At 43.9% G+C, this 17,679-nt stretch overlaps 1 protein-coding gene across 1 annotated transcript in view; it reads left to right on the top strand.

Annotated features, from left to right (window-relative positions):
* The window catches only part of PCSK2 (proprotein convertase subtilisin/kexin type 2), a 114,775-nt gene that overhangs the window by 89,259 nt on the left and 7,837 nt on the right, over positions 1–17,679 (top strand). Inside the window, exons 8-10 of the mRNA XM_054383411.1 lie at positions 2,771–2,946; positions 14,872–15,087; positions 16,361–16,461. Coding sequence (XP_054239386.1) covers positions 2,771–2,946; positions 14,872–15,087; positions 16,361–16,461 — 493 coding nt within the window. The remainder of the gene's footprint in view (positions 1–2,770; positions 2,947–14,871; positions 15,088–16,360; positions 16,462–17,679) is intronic.

Raw genomic sequence — 17,679 nt, 5'->3', positions numbered from 1 at the left:
TGGCACTGTGCTATTTGCTTATTTTCACAGTGTCTGGAGAGAGGAATTTCTCCATGGCTTTGCCTTTGCAAATGAGTGCCTTGTACAGCCTCTTCAATAACACTGCAAAGGAACAGCTCTTCTTCTTGTGCCAGCTTCTCTTTGTACACTGATTTTCAATACTTCTTCCCTGCATAGCCGCAGAATCATTGATGAGAAATGTCCTTTTATGTAAACATAAATTCCTGCTGCACTAAAAGCTCTTTGAAAAGGCAGATCCAGTGCTGCTCTTGTTCTATAGGCTCTTCCAGGGCAGAGCCTGCAGTGCTGCCAGTCTCCGTGGTCATTGGTTTCCTCTGATTTAACAAGCAGTGCTGAGTGGTAGGAGCAGGTGCACAGAATGGAATAGGTGGTGCCTAGCACCCAGCATTCACACCCCTTGTATGTCTTGAGTGTCTTTACTTCTAACTAGCTCTTTTCTGCACTGAGAGACTGAATACAGTGAACCAGTCCAGTTTTCCCACTCTTAAACTGCTCCATGCTGAGAACCAAGGCACAGCAAGCAGAGGTAGATGTGTATGAATTGTACTTTCATTCCTTGATCCACACCAGTGTGGATGTACCCATTGCTTCCTGGGGATGGTTCACTGTGTGTGTGTGTGAATGGGCAGCTCTGCTCTGCTTGGACTGTTTCACCACAGTGTCCAAAGAGTTTGGGGAAGGCTAAATTTCACCTATCACCTACATGATCAAAAGCTCAATTTCCATTGTAGAAGGGCACCAAGCAATATTTGTTAAGCTGTTACCCTAAGAAATATCACAAAGAGTGAGTAGCTGGTCAGGCAGGTCTAGCATTTGTCCCTTTTCCTCGTTAGTGGTAATGTCCCCTTCAGGGATAGGACATTTCAAAATTTTCTCTTTGCTTTCTGGAAATAGCTACTTTTCCGAGGAAAGTGAATTGAGGTATGGGATTTTGGGTGGACCTCATCTGTATTGATAGTATAACTCTACAGCTTCAAGCTACTTATTTAAAAATCAAGATGTGAAGGCCTTTCCTGACGATCAAGAGCCTACAGACCACCTGCTATACTTGCCCTTTCTTAGTAAAAGATCCCCACTGATTTTTGGCAGCCCCAAGCCTTTCCTGCCTGAGCACAACATGCACCTGTAGCACCACCGCGTGGTCAGTGGGAACCTGGAAGTTCACCAGAGCTGGAACGTCTGCTGCTGGCATGATTCTGAGTGGCCAAGTGTCTGGGGCATAGTGTGTTTTGCTTCTTGTGCCTCTTTTTATGCTCTAAAGTCAAACCAGATGGTTTGGTTCCTCTTGGGGTTCCCAGTGCAGATATGCCTTTTACAAGCATGTGAAAGGATTTCTCACTTGTTGAGTTTGACTTCATAATGTCTAGTCTGAATTAGAAGATTAGGAATACACATCTTTGGCCTTGTTTCTATTTGAAGCTTTTAACACTTTTTTCCACATGCATTTTGTATTCATAATAGTAAAAGCACTGGTTTCTACATGAGGGTCCTCAGTGCCATTCACAATTTGGCTCTGTGGCACTGATTTTTGTCCCATCTGTGTCCTAAAACTGTTGGGAAAAACTGAATTTCAACTCAAGGTTGAAAAAGTGTGGATGACACCACAGCTCAGGTCTCATCCAAAGGCCACCAAGAGGTTGACTGTCAGTGAAACTGTCCCATGTGTGGGGCATGAATGATGTGGGGGCTTGCACTGTTGTCTTTGTCACACTCTGGCTTCCTGTGAAGCTTTGTGCAGTTGGCATGTCCTAGGATTGTATTGTTGAACTCAATCTCAAGTGTAATATCAGGTACAGAAAGCAGTGTTTAGTTCACTTTTTGCCAAATACTGGCTATACTTGACCATTTAATCTTTATTTTGACACTATGATATTTTTACAGGAAATTGTTGTGTGATCTGTTTCCCTTTTCTGATTTAAATTCTGGAGAGAAAACAAATAAACAGAATGATAACTTGAAAAACTAATGAGGTGTCAGCACATCCCTGAGTATAAATTAGACAAGGAGGGACTTTAATTCTTTTCCCTGGTTGTTAGAACATATTGTATTGAGTAATATTGCTTAAATGCTATGAAGTGGATGGATAGTACTATTTTAAAAGTATTTTCAAATAGGAGATGGAAAGTACTGTGTGATTAGAAAGCAAATAGTAAAATGTTTTTTCTTATGGCAAATACTGTGTAATTAGAAAGCAAATAGCAAAATGGTTTTTCTTCCTAGGCCATGCTGCATTGCTGGGGGTGTAAGTGCTGGCATCATAGAATCACAGAATTGTCAGGATTGGAAGGCACCTCAAGGATCATCTAGTTCCAACCCCCCTGCCATGGGCAGGGACACCTCACACTAGAGCAGGTTGCTCACAGCCACATCCAGCCTGGCTGCAAAAACCTCCAGGGATGAGGCTTCTACCACCTCCCTAGGCAACCTGTTCCAGTGTCTCACCACCCTCATGGTGAAGAACTTCATCCTAACATCCAATCCGAATCTACTCTCTCTTGAGCTGCTGGCCAGACTTCTCTTGATGCAACCCAGGACACGATTGGCTTCCCAGGCTGCAAGTGCACACTTGTGGCTCATGTTGAGCTTCTCATCCTGCTGGGCAAGCACACTCTGGTGAAATGCCAGTGACAAGAGCATGAAGCTGGCAGTGAATTACAATACCTGTAGCTTGGGGACTTCTCCAGGTACTGAGACCTCATCTTGTGCTGGGTAATGCATAATTCGTGTTTCTATTTGATTAAATCCACAGGTATTCGAATGCTTGACCAGCCATTTATGACAGACATTATTGAGGCTTCCTCCATCAGTCACATGCCTCAAGTCATAGACATCTACAGTGCCAGCTGGGGACCAACTGATAATGGAAAGACTGTGGATGGACCTCGAGAGCTTACACTGCAAGCGATGGCAGACGGTGTGAACAAGGTAACAGTCTTGTTAGAAACGGTCTGGCTACTGGGGCAGAATGGCATGGTCACATACTAGAACCAAGGACTTGGGGATACATGGTCCTCCCCTGGGTGTTGTAGAACACAGTGCAGTTGTGTAAACTGTCTCAACGTTCAGGATATTCCGAGGTCTGTTGATGCTCTCTCTACAGTGTTGTGGCATTGCTCGAGGCATCACCTCGGGGTACTGCACTTGCTTGTGTGGAGCTGTGTTTAGTCAGCTTGCACGTGTTGTTCTAATGCCAATGCATTCAAAAGAAAGAGCAAGGAGAGACTGATGTGTAAATATTGCCCAGGGTGAAACACACCTTCATATTGTCTGGATAGGTGTGCTGCAAACTGAATTTTTGTTTTGGGTTTGTAGTATCTTTCAAGTCACATCTATGGTCATTATAATAGCTGTGATCAGACCACAACTGATCAGATGTCCATGGAGTAATATTATGCCCCAGTAGCTAGTAGGAGCCTCCTTATTTATTCCTACCTTTCCACCTCCTTCTAGGAATAAGTATAGTTAAAGGTGCTCAGTATCATTCTTGAATCAATTAAACCTGTGCTTTTTGAGAAGGTTGGGTAAAATATGTGCCACAAATCAGAAAAAGAAACCAAATCATTCCAAAACAAACCAACCAACCATGCATGACTGTCTCCATGTCTCAGTGTCATGCAGGCAGGACAACCAGGGCTACTTCTGGTGCTGTAGGGAATCAGCCTCACACAGGATCATACAGGATGTTAGGGGTTGGAAGGGACCTCTGGAGATCTTCAAGTCCAACCCCCCTGCCAGAGCAGGACTACATATAATCCAGTGCAGGTAGCACAGGAATGCATCCAGACAGGTCTGGAAGGTCTCCAGGGAAGGAGACTCCACAACCTCTCTGAGGAGCCTGTTCCAGTGCTCTGTGACCCTTACAGTAAAGAAGTTCTTCCTTATGTTATGATGGAATTTCCTGCGCTGTAGTTACCATTACCTCTTGTCCTATCACAGGGCACAAGTGAGAAGAGGTTGTCTCTTCCTTCATGACACTCAGCCCTCAGATATTTATATATATTTATCAGATCCCCTCTCAGTCTTCTCCTCTCCAGAGTAAACAGCCCCAGGTGTCTCAACCTTTCCTCACAAGGCAGTGCTCCAGTCCCTTCATCATCCATGTAGCCCTCCATTGGACTCTCTCAAGTAGCCTCCTCTCTTCCATTGATCATAGATAGGTTTCCATAATGAAAAGATCTAAAATTCCCCAGAACATCTGGGGTGGGTTTTGTGTGGGAGCTCCACAATGACTCATTTTTCCATCCAAATTATTTCTTCCTCTTACTTGTGCCTATTTCTCCCACTCTTCATCACCACCTCACTATGAGCAGCACATTCCATTTGCTGTGTTTGGTGATGTGATATTTACATCTACTGCTGTGGTATGTAGTAAAGGAGCTGAAGTTTGCTCAGATCCTGAGCCCCATATGTTTTGCATGTAACAGATGAATTATAGTCATCATCATTCTCTCACCATAAAACTGGCAGTGTACTGCCATAACACAGGAGGACTTGTCAGATTTCTCCTGAGTCTGCTTAGTTTTGTAGCATAAACTTTACAAACCTCTGATGAGCTTAAAGTCTCTCTGAAGCCATCTTACACAAGCTGTGTTTCTTCTTCTTCTCTTCATAAAGGTCCCCTTAGGTACTCCTGTCCTGGGAAGAATCTTTCTTAGGTATGTGACACAGGTCCTCAGCAATGCCTCCATGTCCTATAGTTAGTAGATACTTGATCTTCCTTCTCCTAATGTTGATTGGCGCAGACAGAAACTCTTAATATAGAAAAAGTCCTCTATAATTTTTGTGTTATTCTCCTCTCATGCAGAACTCATCCAAATGTAACAGAAAAGACACTAAAAACCCTGGCAGGGGATTTCAAACTAAGTGAAATTGAGGTGTTTTTAACCCCCAGGAGAAGATGATTTTAAATTGTAGTCATGTTTTTTTGCAGTTGGGTATTTAAAAGGTCTTTCAATTAACTTGCTGTCATGTCAGCATATGCTTTAATTTACACAGTTACACTGGAGTTAACCTCTTTGAATAAGTACAGGAGAAGGGATTTTGCTCTTCTGTTTTATTGCCTGGCAGTATTCCCATATTTGGCAGTATTGTACATAGTACCGTTTTAATCACAGCATCACAGAATGGTAGAGGTTGGAAGGGACCTCCAGAGACTACTTAGTCCAATTCTCCTGCTAAAGCAGAGCAGGCTGCCCAGGATCACAATGTCCATGCAATTGGGATATTTCCAGAGAGGGAGACTCCACAGCCTTTCTGGGTACCCTGTTCCAGTGCTCTGTCTCCCTCAGTGTCTTCCTCTCAGAAGTGTTTGTCATTCATGTTTATCATGACTCCACCACCTCCCCGGGATGCCTGTTCCAATGCCTGACTACTCTTTTGGTAAAGACATTCTTCCTAATATCCAACCTAGACCTCCCTGGCACAGTTTCAGGCCATTTCCTCTCGTTCTATCACTTAGTAATAAAGAGAGAGAATTGTAGAGAGAGTTGTGGAGATATTGTTGTTCAGGGACAATTACACTTAATTTTATAGTGGCAGGTATCTCTTGGCAGTACACGCACGAAAGAAGAGACAGCTCCACCCCAAGCAACTCCCTTTGTGTTGTAATCATAGCTTTAGCTACCCTTATTTGTACTCGTTACTTTTTCTGTCATAGAATTGCTTTTTGAATATAGTTTAGTCTGCTCTCTTTTTGTGGAGAGAGTGGTTTTCTAAAGACACTTGAAGAGGTGTTCAAGAAATGTGTGGAGATGGCAGTTGGGGACACGACTGATTGGCCATGGTGGTGTTAGGTTGATGGTTGGACTTGATCTTAGAGGGTGTACTAGGTTATGCCCAGCCCAGGAGGGGGTGGGCTGAAAAGAACCTAGCCCCCAAGTGGACAAAAGAAACCTGACCCAGGTGGGCAGAGAGACTTGGACCCCCCCCAGGGGAAGGGGTCCCTGGGTCAAAGTCTATTCCACTCCCACTTCCTGTCCACAACCCCTTTTAAGGGGAGCCGTTTCCTGCCTTGCTCTCTTCTCCTGCCCTCGCTTGCCCAACATCCTCCTGCAGCTGCTGCTGTTGCGGCTTAGCCACATGGCTGGGACCTGTTCCATGCTGCTCTAGATTCCTAAGGACTGCATCTAAACAGAATCCATCTTGCATTCAGAGAATCATTTGCCAGTTGTCTGGTTTTGTATATATTTTTATTTACCTTTTTTCCTTATACTGTTGTAACCTTCCTTTTACTCAAATGCCTTTTATATTTTGTTAAACTTACCTTTTTACTTCCAAATCCATTCAAGACTGCTTCTTTCATAATTGTACCTGTCTTTTCTCCTCCTGCCTAATTTGCTTTTCCCTACCGGGAAACAAAAAGGGAGAGAGGAGGCAAAGTAAATCTGTCACATTTTGGGCTTTTGGGCTACCAGGAAAGCTTAAACCACAACAGTTACTTGGCACCCTGTGGTGCTTTGAAAAACCTACTGCAGATGTTCCTGCACATGAAGGAAGGCTAACAAGCCTTTGATATGAGACACTTCCAACTGATTTAGGTCTGCAATGTATGCACCCAATTTCTCTATTGACTGTACAAATGTAAACCTAATTTATGATAATTTTTCAGGATAAACCACACCCTCCCCCCCTTACTAAAGAGAAAAGTATCTTTTATAAACCAAGAGATAAACAAATGTAGGGATTCTTTTTCTTAGTCTAGAGCCGTTTCTCACCAGAGGGATGGCTCACTAATTAGTGATGAAACTGAAATATTGGCAGGGAGGAAGCAACATGCTGAGAATAAAAATGTCTTGTTGAACTAAAAGCAGTACTTTTGAGTATCCTAGAAGGATGTTGCACAAAGCAACATTAATATCCTTACTTATAATGCAATAAACGAAACTAAATAAGTGGCAGTGACACTAAATTCTTTCAGGGAATATGCAGTTAGCTGAGTTGGCAAACACAAGTAACATTTGCCTTGTTGCCACATGCGTGGGAACCTGACTCAAGGAGAAACTGGCTGACAGGAATTTCATCCCTCTGAAGTCCTCCTTGCAGAGCTTCTGGAATGCTGGGGGTTAACTAATCACCTGATAGCGATAAGCTGATGTGAACTGCAGGAACTGTGAGGCTCCTTGTATATGTGTCCAGTTTAGGGCTTGAAGCTGTACAGCCATAACCAGGTGGGCTAAGGCTGATGTATCTTCATACCTTTCTTCTGCTTCACATTCTTGCCATTCCTTAACCTAATTCTTGCCCTCTGTGTTAATCATGCCTTCAGTCTGAGGGAGCTTGGTGTCACCATAACACGTCATCACAAGGTATTGGGGAAGGGACTCAAGCTGCTTTTTGTTACTAAGAACAGAATCACAGAACATCAGAGGTGGGAAGGACCTCCAGAGATCATCCCGTCCAACCTCCCTGCCAAAAGCAGGATCACCTAGGGTAGTCTGCACAGGAATGCATCCAGGTAGGTTTTGAAAGTCTCCAGAGAAGGAGACTCCACAACCTCTCTGGGCAGCCTGTTCCAGTGCTCCACTACCCTCACTGTGAAGAAGCTTCTTCTCATGTTGTGGTGAAAACTTCTATGTTAATTTGTACCTGTCCCCCACTGAAAAGAAACTGACCCACCCCTCACATATTTACAGATATTGATCAGATCCCCTCTCAGTCAAGACTAAACAGCCCCAAGTCTCTCAGTCTCTCTCCATAGGGGAGATGCTCAAGTCCTCTAATCATCCTTGTGGCTCTCTGTTGGGCTGTCTCCAGCAGGTCCCTGTCACTCTTGAACTGGGGAGCCAAAACTGGACACAGTATTCCAGGTGTGGTCTCAGCAGGGCAGAGTAGAGGGGGAGAAGTGCCTCCCTAGAACTGCTGGACATATTTTCTTGATGCACCCCAGAATCCCATTCATTTTTTGTTGCAGTCTTTGCTGTGTTACCTCCTGACTTATGTTTAGGGGCAGTAGTGAGTAGCATGGCTGGGTCACTGAGCAGTGTCAGTTGCACTGCACAGATAAATGAGCTCACAGCTGAATTGCAGGTGCTTGAGAACAGGAAGTTTGATACACACCAACATCCAAGAAGTTGGCAACCACCAGCACTTGTTTGAGACAGCTGAACAATCTCACCTAATGCAGACTTGAGCTGCTAGAAAAGATGTATCTGGGACATAGCTGGAAATTACTTCATACAACTTCTAGCTTTTTAAGACTAGGTTGGAATTTGTGAGTATGCAGACTCCCAGTGAGGGAATCTTGTACTTGCCCTTTGCTGTGAGGCATCTGATGCTGGCAGTAGAGACTCTCCTAGGCTGTGCCTGAGTCTGCTATCCATGACTCCAGCAGGCTAAGGGACTAATGCTGCTCTGTCTGGTGAAAGAGAGACTTGGAGCATGTGCCAGTATCTATTTCATTAAGCACACTTGCTCAGAGCAAAAAATGAGATTTTATTATGTGTTGTCTAGATTCCATGTGAGCCCCATCTATGATCAGCAGCAGGTTATGGGGTCAAGGGAGGAAAGATACATATTTCTTTACAGTTTCAGTGAATCACTAAGCTGACATCATTCTGAGCTGTCCTGGGATACCTTAGCCATGCAGCAAACCCAAGCTGCTCATATGTGCTCACCCCATGTCACATGTTTGCAGACAGATTTTTTTTTTTTTTTTAATGAGCTATGGAGAGATTTTACTGCAGGTGCAGAACTACAAACTAAACTTCAGAACAGAACAAGAAACCAGCATGGTGGATCTAGAGACAGCCCAGCTGTGTTGAGGACAGCTAGCTAGCTGTCTCATCTGATTAAGGGGTACTTTGATTTCAGAGAAGGGGGAGGGAGCCAGTAGCAGTATTTTATAGGTGATGAGGCCAGACAAAGCAGCACTGTGCGATTCACATATCCCTTGTCTGACCTCTGCTTACATGCTTTGAGGGCTAGACAGCTTGGAAGGGGAAGCAGGCATGGTAGATGGGATTCCTGTGACAGCACAGCTCTCTTTATATTAAACACAGACTTTTTGCTCTCTGGTACCTTGCTTCTAGAATTTTATCAACAGACAACTTAAAAGAGGAAAAGGTAACTCAATAACTAATTCCACCCATTTTCTTATGGCACATCCTGTCTTTAATGCAATAGTCAGTAAATGTTTCTTATTTTGCTGGTTTATGACTCCTGTTCTTTCTTGCTAAGCTATTGGAATTTAAGACAGTATAAAAGAGCAATCAAGCTAAACTGACCTCTACCTATTGCATTTTTATGATGCAGCCTCTATATTAGTAGATTATGAGGAGCTGCTCATGGACTGCATTAATTCCTGGAGACCTTGCCAGCTCAGACAGAATATATAAAACAGGATCCATTTGTACTTTGCCAGGGAAAATGTTACTGCTTCCATAAGATGGTTCTAGCTAAGAAAATGCTGCATAAGTACAAATAGCCAGGGGAGCAGTACTGAAAATTTATAGTTTAATCATGGCTCTGTTAATAGGGCTCACCAATGAAAGAAGAAAGGACAATGTTAGAAATGAAAGGAGATCTTTCTCATTGGCCTCTCTCCAAGGCCACAGAGATTGCATTGCTGTTCTTTGAAAGACACTGAAGAGAACATGTTAATGAAGTATGTGCAGTTAGATACGTCTAACATCGTTTTATTGGCTCAACAGTTAAGTGAGAATAGGGAAATTAGTTTCAGATCTGGCAATCACTTGATTGCTCCTTTTCTGATAAAGCTCTCCAAGCTTCTTTATAACTTGAGAGCCCTCTGCAATTGTGTTGCTGTTGTGTCTGGATTATGCACGATCTTATTTGTGTAAGCCAAAATCAAACCTTGTTCAAAGCCCACACAAATGTGTTACATCTGCTTGGGATTCTGAAGGCACCCGAGAGGGGAATATTTTCAGCCTTTGTGATCAAAGTGCACAGCCACCTTTCCTGACCTGGTGATGGAATAAGTGACCTCTCACTGAGGGCTTGGAGATCAGTCTGTGACTGCCTGCTTTGCTGCCACAGATGGAGAAAATGGGCATGTGCCTCTGAGGACAAGAGCAAAACCCAAGTCTGCTGATGCTGGCCTCCTCAGGGATACCTTGGTCAGCTCAGGACCTTGACTGTCATAGGTTTGTATTTTGGATGGACCTGTGACAGGGTTAAATATTGCCCTTCACAAAGATTTAAATGACTGTCTCATAAAGAGCAGAAAGCTGCTGTGTCAATATGTTGGGCCAAGATGGCAGTATTTGTAAGCTCCAAATGAGAATGTTTTATTTATTTACATGTAAGTTACTCTTTTATGAGGAGGCAAGACAGTAATGTAGCCTCAACATATGGGGCACACTGATGCCAGGAGTGCTTTTGCCTAATCTCTGTGCCACAGCTCAGCAGCCATGTGCCTCTACTGCCCAGCAAGGTTGGTGCTGCCAGCTGGGGAACCTTTGTACAGTGTTGCAAGAGCCACAGGTGAAGCTGTGAGGCTGTGATTCGTCACACTGGTTGGGAGCTCTGGACATTGTCACTGGTAAAAAGTCAACTGGGTGTTCAGAGTCCATCAGTGACAAGCTAGCTCAGAAATATGGGACTGGTTCTTACAAATATTATCAATGTCAGAGTTATTTCTGCATAACTGCTGGACTAGGGCAATGCATTATCACTTGTGCTACGCAACCCAGAATCCAACAAAAAAGGGAATGGATAATTAAAAGGTTTTGTCTCAACCTTTATGAAGTTCTCTCCCCATTTCCCTGCTGGACTGAAACCTCATGCTGCCTTTCTTCATCAAAACTGTAATTTCCCCTTCATTTCTCTTGGCTAACAGAAGTCCATCCAGTTTCAACAGTAATTTAGACTTAGAAAATGACTCAAGCATTATTTTTAGCCAAAGGAAGTACTAACAGTTGCACAGTTAATTGAGGGCTGGTGGATAGAAGTTCAGTAGTCTTCTCTGACCAAGTCTAGAGTAAGTTACATAAAGGCTTTTATTATGATTTTACAATTACAGGGCTTAGTTCTTTAAGAATTTCTTACACAGCAGTCTCTTGTATTTGGATTATTATTACTTGACCCCAAACAGTTTCAGAAATCTGCTAGGAGGAACGAGACAGCTCACTATTGAAGACAAGAAAATATGAAAGGGAGGAAAACAATGGAAACGTGGTTCCAGGTGACAGTTGTCCTCTGTATAGCAGCTGAGTTCTTGATCCTGCCAAAATGGCCTTTTTTCTTTCTCCATTGAAAGCCTGAAGGGATACCACCTTGAGCAGTGGTGAATTGGAACAGGATAACCCAGCTGCTGTTTCTTCTGCACTGAACTCCATGTGGGTGTTCTAGGCAGGCCAGACATCCTGGGCTTTTCCAGGTACATGGTACAGTAACTCCTGGCTTTTGGAAGGGTCTGGGTGTCGTGGAAGTGCTAAGTGCCTAGATTTTGCCTAGCTTTTAGCACTCCCCAAGAAACCAGTATATTAAAGGAATAAAGGTATACAGAAAGTCACAGGCTACCAGATTGGGCAGATCAGCCTGGCAGATGCAGGGTGAGCTGGAGGAGCCAGGAGAGTGAGGGTTCCATGGACCATCCAGCTGGCACCATGTCAGTGACGCAGGCTCCAGAAAGCCCTGGCAGCCCAAGGATGAGCAGCCGCTCAGCAATGCCAAGGACTCACTGCTTCCAGCTGGCTTGTGCCACATGGCTGGAACTGCTCGTGCACAGGAGTGGTCAGAGACCAATGCAGAGCAAGGTCTCTGTGGAGGCTGCTGGAGGCCTTGGTAGGCCAACTCTGTGCTCCCAGCCAAGTCATGACAGCAGGCATTTTGCCATCCCTCCTTGCCTTGGCATGCCCCAGCCTTAAGGGCACGATGGCAATGTCACATTTCCTATCTGATCTCCAAACTACACCTCCTGAGATAATTAGCAATCATTACTGAAGGGTGTAGGTTTTAATTACAAAATACACAAGGATTTTCAAATACTTCACTCCTGATGAGAAAGAAATGTTCTTTTCAGAGCAAAATGAGGTTAAAATTAATAAGGGTTGGAAACTGATTGAATCCTATTCATAAGTCAAAAGGACTCATGGCAAAGACTTGAAAAAGCTGTAGGATTTTTTGCTTTTCCTGGAATACCAGCCTGTCTCTGACTATTGCAGATACATAAATTGCTATTAAATTACATAGCAGATGCTGAAGCACTTCTGTGTTCTTAAGGGGAGGAATTACAAAACAGCTATCATGTCACCAGAAAAAGAAAGATGCTTATATGTGCCTTGAATTTGTTACAGAAAGCAACTTCCAGTTCTGTCATTTTTTTGAATTTCTTTTTTTTTTTTTTTTCCCCCAAATGTAGCTTCAGCTGCATTTTCTTCCTTAGACATGGGACAGTCCATAAGCATCAACAAACCATTTGGCTGTCCTTATCCTGAAAAAAAACCTCATCACAGTCAGGGGCTGCTCTTTTTTTCTTCTTATCCTGAGCCCATCTACTTACTAATGTCCTGATGCTGTCATTCCCTGGCACTTGGGCTTTTCAGGGCAGGAGTCTGTTCTGTGTTTTTAGCTTGTACTGATTGGAAACTGTTAGTCCTGGTCCTGTGACTGAGAGATTAATGCCAAAGTCAAAGGTCATCAGGAACATGCTGTAAAAACTGTTCCTTCCATCCACCTTTCACAACCCCAATGGCCAGGCTGGATGGGTAAACTAGAGGAGCCAAGGCAGAGGCTGTGCCTTGTTAGAGGGGCACTTGCCAGCCTTGATGTGAAAGGTCAGGGAAGCTGGAAGAGATTCATTTGTCAAATCCCACCCATTTTTATCTCTATGGTGTGATCCAGCAATCAAAACTTGGAGAAACACTGGCTTAGCACTAACCCAGCAAACATGATGAACAAACAAGAAGGTTCAAGCTGTGCCTGAAGTTACATGAAGTGAGTTAGGCTGCAGTCCCTTGCCAGCACACTTTTACAGGGCACTTTAGTAAAGAAGTTTTTCTGGGATTAAGCTCTTCAGAAAATGAGAAAAGGGATAACAGAATTTTTCAGGTTTGTTTGTTTTTTGGTTTTTTTTGCCAGTAGTAGAACATCCCATGAATGACACTGGATATAGAAAACCTGCTGTTTCTGCAAAGAGAACTTCTCAGTAGCTGTCTGTAACTTTCTAAGCATATAGCCTTGACCAAGGTTTACTTCTGATTTAGCCTGCACTGAGAAGTGGGCTGCTCTTGAGCTAGTACTAAATGCATCAAGATCCATTTTCAGCTCTGAGTGAGACAGACCTTCAGATGGCTCAGCAGTGTGGGTGCTGCACTGGGCATTGCTTTATGGGGGGCAACAAGCAGGTTTCAACAGAGTTATCAAGGAAAGTGACTCTTTAAAATAGATGTTACTCTCTCTCCCTGGTCTTCTCTTGATGCTTCCTCCAGGCTTCCTCTGGAGTTTGTAGTGTCTTACTACCACCTTACCCAGACTTTTTTTTTTTTCTTTTTGGCCTAAATTTACAGCAAATAGCAGCTTTCAGTTTAGTTTAAATACAACACTTAGTTCATACCACTGGGATGTTTCTGGGTTTATTTGTCCTCTGGAGAACTGAAAATTCGCTTACCCTGAAGCCACAGGACAGCCTGAGGACAGCCACTGAACATGTAGCTTGGGCAAATTTTCCAACTACTGCAGGCCTGGCTGTGGGAGATGTGAGCAGCAAGTCTTAAGCATCACTGCAAACAGTGCATTTGAGCTGCTCTCAGTTTGTTCCAGCACTGTTTGCTCCTCTTTCCAGTACTGGCTAAGAAGGAAAGGCAACTGTAATTAGAGTCTTAGGAGGGGAATTATGGGATTTAACAGCAAGCCACACTTGTGGCTGGGACTGTTGTAGAAGTGATATCCTGAGGCCATTCTCACATAACAGTAATTACATGCATAAAACCTGTGCCCAGCAGCACTCAGCAGGCCAATTCCACCAACAAACCCAATCCCCAGTTTCAGTCCCTATGTGAATTCCCCTTCCTACTCAGCAGCCATCTGTCAGACCCATTTTCTGCCATTCTGCCATAAATCCTGCCCATGGGTATAATACTTTGCAGCTTGGGCTGAAACTGTGCCAGGAGAGGTTTAGGTTGGATATTAGGAAAAATTTCTTTCCTGAAAGAGTGGTCAGGCTGCCCAGGGAGGTGGTGGAGTCACTATTGCTGGAGCCATTCAAGAAACGTGTGGATGTGGCACTTCAGGACATGGTTTAATGGTCATGGTGGTCTTAGGATGACAGTTGGACCTTGGATCTTAGAGGTCTTTTCCAACCGAAACCATCTCAGAATTCAATGGGATGAGAAGGAGCCGAGTCGGTGCATTCCTGCTCCTTGCCTATCAGGAAGTTGAGAAGAGAGTATGTATTTCTTTCCTTTATAAAAAAACCAAAACCAGCTTGAGTATGTGATACCTGTGGAGGAAAATCTACAGAGGGGAAAAAGATGTTCAGTTGCAAAGAATTCTTAGCCATTGCTTGAACCTAATTGTGTCTTGCAAACACAGTGTGTGTGATGACCTATGTCACTTTTAAAGCAATGCCTTCCTTATAGCATTTAGACCTCAACAACAAATGCTAATGAGGCCAGAAAATGTCTTAGCAGCTGGGCACAGGAGCCTTCAGGGTGTCCAGTGAAACAGGAGATAAATGGAAGTGCTCTGTGTGCATAATGTTGCAGAATGGGCTGTGGCTGCTAGCTAACCTGCAGGAGTCCATGTTCCTTCGGCTTAAGGCTGATGTGTATTTTGTTTGAGTGTGTTTCCTCTTTTATAGATGCCCAGCTTTACAAATGAGCTGTGCAGTTTAAAAGAGCTGCTCTCTCCTGTTTGCAATTTAACCAGTGGGTGGATTTTTCCCTCCCCCAGGGCCGGGGTGGCAAAGGCAGTATCTATGTCTGGGCCTCTGGAGATGGGGGCAGCTATGATGACTGTAACTGTGATGGTTATGCATCCAGCATGTGGACAATCTCCATCAATTCTGCTATAAACGACGGACGGACAGCTCTCTATGATGAAAGCTGCTCTTCAACCTTAGCCTCCACCTTTAGCAACGGGAGGAAGAGAAATCCAGAAGCCGGCGTGGTGAGTCAAGATATTATTGTGCTGTTGCTGCTGTCTTTGTGCACTCCCACAACCTATTACAACTCTGCCTGCTTTGGAGCAGCAGATGGTTCTCTGCTGAGACGGGTATTTTCTCATCTGTGGTACGTGATGGTGCCAAAACTGTCAACAGGAGATGTGTATTGAGAGCTGCAATCCTCTTCTGTCTCCTGGAGCTTTATTTAGTAGGTACTTCCCTTTAGCAGAAATCAGACTTAGAAGTTCAGTTACACTCTTTATGGGGAACAGGGTGAAAAAAGATCACTGTAAAAACCTAAATTAAAAGCATCAACATCTGTGATCATAGTTGCTCACGTTGCCAGAGCAGTCATGAACCAGACTTCTGCTGTACTGCAAGCTGCTTAGAGCAGAAAGACTTTTAATCACCCACAGAGGAAATGTGGGGGGTCAGATCACCCTCAGTCTCCTAGCGAGCAGTGCAGAACATCATACTCCAGTCCTCTTCAGGGCCATAACTACAGCTGGAAAATAATGCACTATCTGTTCTAGTGCAGCTGGGATTATTATCTTCCACTCTCTCTTCAGCACCCTCAGACTAGCCTGGACATAGTCTCATTCACAGAGTGGGAAATTCAGGTGCAGTAACTTGGTGTTAGTTTTTGCCAAAAGCTGTTACACATTTTCCATGGCCTGTCTCATATCCCAAAGACATGCTGTATAATGCTAATTGCCCTAATGCAGTAGCAGGTGGAAAAATACTGAGCTTTGTCTTGAGATCAATGCTGTGCTGATATTAGTCAAGATGAGCTGTGTCACCTTGTGTAATTATCATCATAAAATGTGTTTCTAAGGTTTCCTTCTGGTCCCTCCTAGTGACTAATTGCAGAGAAGATAGCAGCCTGGTACTGTTGTTTGGTTCTGGAGTTACCCAGTTGTTAGAAGGCTCAATGCTGTTAACAATTCGAGTTTCAAATCCTTCTGACAACCACAAGGGAATTTAAGGCATTAGGTTAAATTGTATTTATATGAAATCAGTGCCACCTATAGGAGTTTATGAATTCTAAGTGGTAATGAGCAGTGATTTACTGCACCCTGATTTATAGTTACCTCTGTAACTGTGTCTCACTGTGTTATTAAATTGATGCACTATTCTAAAGAAGAAAACAGACCTTAGCAACAAACACGCAGTTACGCTGGAGAGCAAGGCCACTAACTCCACTTTCTGTATTTTTCTGAGTCTGTTGCTGCAAGGAAAATGAACTGGTTGGTTTAATTAATTCTAATATCATTGCAGGCTACAACAGATTTGTATGGCAACTGCACCCTGCGTCACTCAGGAACGTCTGCAGCTGCCCCGGAAGCAGCCGGAGTGTTTGCCTTGGCCCTGGAGGCTAAGTATGCTGTTGAGAAATTCCTTGTGAGCTCTAGGGAGGAGAGGGCCTGTGGTTTGTTTCATCTTGTTCCTCATAGAAATTGGCTGGCTGTGGCAAGGGACTATCAGGAGCAGAAAACAAGCTGCCTGATACAGTAGTGGCATGCATGGTACCTTAGGGATGGAGCAACAGTCTTGCCAAAGCCTTAGAGCAGCTACATCGTGGATGACTCACTTTTTGTGTCCTCTCCATCCACTGCTTCCAGAGGTTTGTTTTCTCCAGCACCGTTTGGAGGGAGAGGCTGAGTTCATCCTGTGCTACAGAGTGTCTGCAGTGACAGGCACTATGGGGAGGGTACAACACATGGGCATTAAGAGCAATCGTTCAACAGCAGCTTTGACAAGAGTGAGCGGTCAGCCTAACCTGTTTAATAGCCACAGGCAGATTTACTTTCCTTCAATTTGTCAGACTCTTGTCTGAGACCTCTTGTATATCTTGCTTCATTATCTGCTTTTCTAACAAGTAGGAAAAGTTTTCCTTCCAATCGTTTATGCCATCTTTTTACTTTGTGTCAAATTATTTGATGAAGTGAAGACAGCATTTATTCAGTACAGAGCTTCAGTAACCATGAATCACAGAATCGACCAGGTTGGAAGAGACCTTCAAGATCATCAAGTCCAACCAATCATCAACCCTATCTAATTAACTAGACCATGGCACTAAGTGCCTCATCCAGTCTTTTCTTAAACACCTCCAGGGACATCAACCACACCACCTCCCTGGGCAGCACATTCCAATGAGCAATCTCTCTTTCTGTGAAGATCATCTTTCTAAGATCAAGCCTAAAGTTCCCCCTGGGCAGCTTGAGACTGTGTCCTCTTGTTCTAGTGCTGGTTGCCTGAGAGAAGAGACCAATCCCCACCTGGCTGCAACCTCCCTTCAGGAAGTTGTAGGCAGCAATAAGGTCTCCCCTGATCCTCCTCTTCTCCAGGCTAAACCTGAAGTGAGCATGAGGTACATCAATGGTATGCAAAAGGACAAAGATCTGGCAGAGATCTCTTCATTTGGGCTATCCATGGAGACAGGAATTACTCCTACCAAACTACCATGAGCAGAAATTAAACTAATAGCCCTGGTTTACAATTGAGTCTCCAGCTTTTGCTGAGAAAAGTCTCAAGGTGTGCCATGGCAGGTTTAGGTTGGATATTGGAAGAAACTTCTTCACTGGAAGTGTTTGCAG

This window comes from Indicator indicator, chromosome 9, assembly GCF_027791375.1.
Source record: "Indicator indicator isolate 239-I01 chromosome 9, UM_Iind_1.1, whole genome shotgun sequence".
Classification (NCBI taxonomy): domain Eukaryota; kingdom Metazoa; phylum Chordata; class Aves; order Piciformes; family Indicatoridae; genus Indicator; species Indicator indicator.
The sequence above is the reverse complement of the archived record's forward strand: the minus strand, read 5'-3'. Positions and strand labels throughout refer to the sequence as shown.